Source organism: Zootermopsis nevadensis, unplaced genomic scaffold (genome assembly GCF_977971745.1).
Source record: "Zootermopsis nevadensis isolate Lab colony 2312 unplaced genomic scaffold, Znev_1.0 Znev_ptg000007l, whole genome shotgun sequence".
Lineage (NCBI taxonomy): Eukaryota > Metazoa > Arthropoda > Insecta > Blattodea > Termopsidae > Zootermopsis > Zootermopsis nevadensis.
Window position 1 is genome coordinate 6,583,083 of NW_028259139.1, and position 7,202 is coordinate 6,590,284.

Genomic DNA, 7,202 nt, shown 5'->3' on the forward strand with positions numbered 1-7,202 from the left:
TCATATAGTGTGTCATGAGAAGTTTTAAAAATGTTGATGAAGACACTGACGAATGGCTACAAAGAGTTGCGTGTAAACTGGGCTTCCAGTGTATGGACAGTGTCAAGGGAGAAGAAGGGGGTAGATAAAAGTGAAGGAGAAAGTAGTGAGTTCATCATAGTGTGGTGCTACAGTGTCCTGAAACTCTACTAGACTACATGGGTCAGAGATGGTTTAAATACAGTGACATCACATCTACTAGTAACATTTGTATTGCCATGAGGAGTCTAAAACAGTTCACAAAAACAAGTAACCATTACAAATTACTTCCCAAAATAAATGTCAGTTATGCAAAGAAATATAATTTGTGTAGGTTTGTAAATGCACCAAACAAAATATTTTTGACTAACCATGTTTTTTGGATACTTGTGCAAGTTCTCCCCTTCATTAGTTTAGATAATTGGGAATTTACTGTAATAAAAAAATATACAGTGCTTGTGAGTTCCATCTACAACATCTGTACTGTATTATCATATCGATTGTAGCGTAAATGATGAAAGAACCATTCATTAAGCAGTAGAAATTATCTGCACTGTTATGATGCCTGTAATTACATTAGGAAAATTCCATTTTGAGAAAAATATTTTTAAAATTGTCTTTGGTAGTCACCATTGTCTGAAGGAGATGAAAGACCTCAACATTTATATGGATATATAAAATAAAACCACCTTCCAGAATTTTTAATTTTCCACATATCACACTGAACACTAGAAAAATAAAAAGATCGCACGATGATATATTCATTTCTCATCAACACACTACGGGACAAAATCATTATATTAAGGAAGCTGATAAATCCTTTTAAAATGTGGCAAAGTTAAATTATTTCAAAACAGTAACAAATCAAAATTGCGTTCACAGGGAAATTAAGAGCAGACTAAATTTTGGGAATGCTTGCTACCATGCAGTACAAATCTTTTGTCTTTCTGTTTGATGTCTAAAAATGTAAAGATTAAAATATACAAAGCCATATTACCTATTGTTTGTATGGGTGCAAAACTTGGTCTCTCACATTAAGGGAAGAAAACAGACTAGGGGTGTTTGAGAACAGGGTGCTTAGGAGAATATTTGGATGTGACAGGAGGCTGGAGAAAACTGCATAATGATGAGCTCCATAATATGTACTCTCCAGTTAATATTATTAGTATAATCAAATCAAGGAGGACAAGATGGGTGCAGCAATAAGTATGCATAGGGAAGATGAGAAATGTGTAGAGAATTTTGGTTTGAAAACCTGAAGGTAAGTGATCACTCAGAAGACCAGAGAGTAAATGGGAGTGTAATATTAAAATGTATCTTACGAAAACAGTGGAAGGGTGTGGACTAGATTAACATGGTTCAGTATACAGAGCAGTGTTAGTTTCTTGAGAACATGGTAATCAATATTTGGGTTCCATGAAAGGCAGGGAATTTCTTGACAAACTCATCATACTATTAGCTTCCCAAGGATGATTCTACAACTTGATGGTTCAACACTTTTATTACCAAAGTCAGTCACAGGACACGATCCTGAGCCAGATCAATCCAAATTCACAACGTATCAGCCCAAAATCCACAACAACAAGAATAATAATGTTGGTCATCAAAGCCATTTTCAAGAGGTTACCCTACCAAAATTTTGTACATGTTACTTGTTTCCCTATCTGAGCAACATTCCTAATCATAACCCAGTAATCCAAGGTAAGCTGTATAAATTCTGAACTTCATTATTAATGTTCTCCAGTACAAGTTGTATGCATCCTTTAAAATTCAGAAGTTGTGTTATTCAGAGGAAAACATCTTAAAAGACATATTTAATAAATGGAGTTCACAGTAGTGGGAATATATATGAGCAACCAATAACATTCACAGTGTATGTGGCATAATTCCAGAGGTTGTGAAAGAAAGAGATGAAGCCACAGTTTGAATTACAACAGTAAATGCCGAAGAGAATAAGAGGAAGCCCAAGATATTCTGTAGGTCAAAGTTTCAGAAGAAAGGACAAGAAATTAGTTATCTTTCAGAAGGTCTGCTATGGTTGTAGTTTGCATTGTGAGGTGGGATGCCATGAATGATTGTTTTTGATACCACTACGAACACGCTGTTTGTCGCTCTTTAAAAAAAAGTACAATTCTAAAACAACATATCATAAGTTGTTTCTATTTCCTTTCATTACAACAAAATTTCATCACAATTAATAGAATTTGTCAGTCCACAAAAGCTCATCACACTGAATGACTTCAGGGTACATTTTACCTGGAAGCCAAGTGCCAAAACTGACTAATGAAAATAAGAATAATAAAAAAAGCAGAAGTACCTATTCCTGATTAGATTAAGGTTAAAGTCATCCCAATATGTATCTTCAATATGGTTTTGGAAACTTAAAAAGAATATACCATGCAAATAAGTAACAGTATCTAGTATTTACCTTGTAGTAGACATCTGGTACAAACTGCTTGTCAGTAGATTCCTTAACGTAGCCCAGTTCTGGAGCATCTTTCGTTGGAACGAGACAGTTATCCCGAACAAGAGCCATGCATTGGTTTGACACACCATACCCTTCCATATGAACTTGATTAGTGGCATCACCTGCACACAAAATTAATAATAATAAACAGACAAAATAATGTAAACAATTTTGCATTCAGAGGTTATACATTTTCAACTAAAGTGCCAGATAGACGTACCTGTCACACAAACAGTGACGAATTTGGAGCCAAAATATCCAACAGGCGAGAAACGGCATGGGTTAGGTTGCTTGTTTTGAAAGTGACCTGCCATGATGCATTCTTCTGCAGACAAGAAGTGACTCTCAATGTTTCGGACATGCTTCACCTGAAAAGAATTTAATAAAATCAGTTTTTCTTTTCAGATAAGGGCACAGCAGCTTGCTTCTTGTTGTAACAAACAAATTAATTATTACACAGATGACCGATATAATATGCAAACATTTTAAGAAAAAGCCTACATTTGTATAAATAAAATTTTTTGCCTCTTGCATCATTTTAGGTTATCACAAAGAAAATATGTAGATGGCTGTCTTCTGGGTTGTTGCGCCATACAGTCTGTTAGAAGTTTACTGACCTTTCAGAAGTGCTTGCTGCCTTCATCATCAGAGTGATGGAGGCAGCAAGCACCTCTGAAATGTCGGCAAACTTCTACCAGACTATATGGTGCAACAACCAAGAATTTTGCCTCTTACTTTGCACAGGTGTGAAACATGGTTTTCTCTGCAAGAGAAAAACAGTGCCCAGAAGTAGTCAGACACATATTTGGGACAACGGAGGATGAAATATGTGGGCGATTTAAAATATTAAAGAAGAAACCCTCTGATCTCCGTGAGTAACGTGTTACGTACTGCTAGGATCTGGAATCTGGTATTGAAACTAGCTTCCATTGCCAAAGAGGTAATTTAATTAGTTTTATTTATAAATGTCATTGTTTACTTACAGTTCCCTTCTTAATATCATCAGCTACAAGGTCTGTGAAGATCCAACCCACTTGGTGCAGACCCAGTTGTTGAGCCATTTCCTGCACCACAAGCTCCTTCTCATCGGGCAGAAGAACGATGGAATCTCTTGTACTTTCCTATAAACATTTGACATTAGTATTCCAACATTCAAGTAATGGCTATAGAATAAATTACACTTAACATAAATTCTCATCAGTGGAATTTCTCCCATACCAGATACATTTTTAATAAGAGGGTGCACCATATAAATATAAGGTTGGCAATAAGGGGCATATCCTATCCCTTAATCCATTTTATTTACAATACCTAAGTATAACCATTAGATAGCAAATATATCAATACAAAGGGACTATATTTGATGCAAAGAAGAAAATTTAAGTATGCGAGGTTCTGCCATTCAATACCTAAGTAATTCATACCTGATAGTGCATATTTAATTTCATGTATGACTGACATTTCAAAAGTTTCCTGCATTTAAGTGACGTGTAACTGTTGTATGATGTGTGTTGACATGGTGTTGAGTGACTTATAACCAAGTGCTTGTTCAATTATGAGAATGTCATGGGTAAATGACATAAAGATAAAGTAATTTACTTGAGGCGGTTCATAGATGGCAGCCACCGTGGCTCTGATTCCAAGAGGCACATCTGCATGGATCTCATATCTGCCATACAGGAACCCAATGCGCTGGTGCCCAGTACTGCGCCAATAGTTAAGAAACCGTTCCACTAGGTGCGCATTCTCAAACATCACATTGTCCACATGACGATAAACCTGCAATATCACACACAATATCAAGTACGGTGACAGAATGTTTTTTTATGAACAGGTACATTATTACTTAGTTTTTTGGTCTTACGCTGAAAATAAAACTATTTTTACCTGACGATTGAGTGTTATAGCATTTGGCTGACATTTTGAACAAATTCCTTTGGGCCATGGAGGGTGGTCCTTACAACCGGTCTTGATACGACAGCTGATGTCTTCTAACGAAACAAACTTGCCCCTGCAGATTAAACACAGACCCCAAGTGAACAGAGGTTAAATACATAACAAGTTAACAAATGGAAAATGCTTTTGTAAGCACTGTAAGAAACAGTGCTTCAAAAATATGACAAAGTTAAAACATTTGGCAATGACAGCAACAAATGAAACTGTCATTCACAAAGAAAATAAGAGCACTTTGGATAAATTTTTGATATAATGCAATTCAAAATCTTCTGTCTTGCCACTTTCTACCTGAAAATGTAAAGATTAAAATATGTGACAACGTAACTTCATCTGTTGTTTTGTAAGCATGAAATTTGGTTTCTCGCTCTGAAGGTAAGAACACAGACTGAAATTGTTCGAGAACAGGATTGCTGGGAGGGAATATCTGAACTTAAGAGGAAGGAACTAATAGGAGCCTACTGACAACTGCACAATGAGCGGTTTCATTCAGTCACTATCAGCTTCTCATGCAAAACTCTTCTACATGAAGATGGTTATAAACACTGTGCTGAATTCATATTTACATTATTTATATATCTAGGCTCCACAGTAAGAAAATACCTGAAGCTGATACATATGACTTCAGAAGACGAGAAATATTTTATACCAATTACATTTACCTATCAACTCCAGCAGTAAGCTTCCTGAGATAGGAGTGAAAAGACAAATGTTTGATATTTTGTTCCTTCAGGTAAGTTTCATCAAATGGCTCCAATGGTGAGCAATGGACACAGCAGCCATTTGATCCATGGCGACACCTGTAAAAGAAATGTTATGAGTTTTCCCATTTATACTTGTGCTTCACCTGATATCCACATATTGCCTAATTATTTGTTTCTGAAGTACTGTTACTTAGGATTTGAGGTTTTCACAGCGATGAGTCTGAAGATTGTCGTCTTTTGGGTGTAGTCTGGTAGACGTGTACTAACAGTTCAGAGGTCTTTGCTGCCTTGATGATGGAGGCACCAAGCACCTCTGAAATACTGACAAACTTCTACCACACTACACAGTGCAACATCCTGGAAGATAGTAATCTTCAAGGAATGTTGTAATTCACTTTGGTGGTTGGATGAGTGAGCTGTATGTGCCTGTCCCAACCCTGTCTCAAATCAGTAATGGAACATAATTTTATGAACTGCAGTTGATGCTTTTTGTAGAACTTGGTATGAAAATATGCCACTGGAGAAAATCCTATATGATTATCTTTTAACTCCCTGCCATAAACTATACCAAAATGACAGAAGTTGAAAATTGTGCTTTCATTGTAGCACTGGAATGTTTAGCATGTTGCCAATTTTTTGTTTTTAAACATGTACTAAAACTGACAGATTGGACATGTGTGAGCATGGAGGCACAGATGCAGTCTGTTGGAAAGTCAAAAGAAAACTTATTATAAGGGGAGCTGTACCTGCAAAACACCTTGTATGAAGAAGGAACCACAGGTCATGTAATGCAAAACTCATCAAATCTATTTCCAGGAAAATTTTCAGGTGATTTGATTCTTCCTACAAGATCAGTCAGTATAGTGACTGACCACAGACTGGATGATCGGAGTTCGATTCCCAACAGGGTAAGAGGATTTTTCCTCTGACCTCTGCATCCAGAATGGTTATGGGGTCTACCAAGCCTCCTATCCAATGGGTACCAGGGTCTTTTGTTGAGGGTAAAGCACAGCCGGGGCATGACACTAACCACTCACCCCTATCTAGTTCTGAAGTTATGAATGAGTAACAGCTTATACCACCTCTCTCCCCAAATGCCTATATAGTATGTGGTTGGGGCAGCTTTACTTTTTACTTTTGCAATTCATATGACTTACAGCTTTTCATCTCGTTTGCGCTGCACTTTCCCATCCAATTTCCACAGCTGAAGATCCACTTCATCCTCTTGAAGGGTAAATGACTGCCGCAGACCTGACTGGGTCTGAACCAATGCTAATTCTGTACTATCAACAGGTTCTCCAGATGCGGTGTTGTTTGAATGAGATACTCCACTGCTAGTACTAGGTCTAGGACTAGGATCTTGAGACCATAACATAGCTCCATTTAATGGTGCCAGATATAGCATGTCCCCATGGGAAAGCCCATAACTGCGTACAGTCTTAATGCGGGATGAGATGAGTTCATCTTTGCATCCACGTTTACGATATAAAGCAAATCCATAACCAGTAAGACCAAATGCCTCATGGACCTGAAAGCAACAGAAAGTAATTACGTATACCAACCAGAGAGAATCCTGAAGACTGGTTCTGGCCTATGACATGTATATAACCTACTCACCTTTTCAAACAGTTCTAAAATTGAATCTGTTGGATGAACATCAATTCTCTTTGTTCCTTCCGGAGACTGAATTCGTAAAGTCTGAGAAAGACATAAAGATACAAGGAAAACTTTTGATTATTACCGTTCATTTCAATACAAAGCAATAAATATTTGAAATGAAGATTTATACATAACCATAATGGAGACCAAACATGTTTAAACGAAAATACAAAATTATATATTTAAATGAACAGCCTGTAATTTTTTTCATATTAGTTCTCCATAATTTTAAAAGTTATGTATTTATTTTTATTCATAACATGTACAACACAGTGACGAAGCAACAATGAACTTGACGCTCGAATAAATTTCAACGGAATTCATTCACTAGGGTCATAAAACTTGAGTTACATAATTAGTACGAATATAATCTAAAATGATAAACATTCTTCTCATATCTT

The 7,202-nt window shown here is 36.6% G+C and overlaps 1 protein-coding gene across 5 annotated transcripts in view; it reads right to left on the reverse strand.

Moving 5' to 3' along the window:
* Positions 1–7,202, reverse strand: part of Npl4 (nuclear protein localization 4) — a 42,080-nt gene that overhangs the window by 34,723 nt on the left and 155 nt on the right. For all 5 annotated transcript variants that reach the window (XR_015533912.1, XR_015533911.1, XM_087344132.1 and 2 more), the window contains exons 2-9: positions 6,760–6,840; positions 6,300–6,670; positions 5,101–5,238; positions 4,373–4,496; positions 4,085–4,264; positions 3,469–3,606; positions 2,706–2,853; positions 2,447–2,607 (exon numbers count right to left, since the gene is read on the reverse strand). Coding sequence is in view for 3 of the 5 variants with exons in the window: in XM_087344132.1 (XP_087200258.1) it covers positions 2,447–2,607; positions 2,706–2,853; positions 3,469–3,606; positions 4,085–4,264; positions 4,373–4,496; positions 5,101–5,238; positions 6,300–6,670; positions 6,760–6,840 (1,341 nt within the window). In the remaining 2 variants the exon portion in view is untranslated. The remainder of the gene's footprint in view (positions 1–2,446; positions 2,608–2,705; positions 2,854–3,468; positions 3,607–4,084; positions 4,265–4,372; positions 4,497–5,100; positions 5,239–6,299; positions 6,671–6,759; positions 6,841–7,202) is intronic.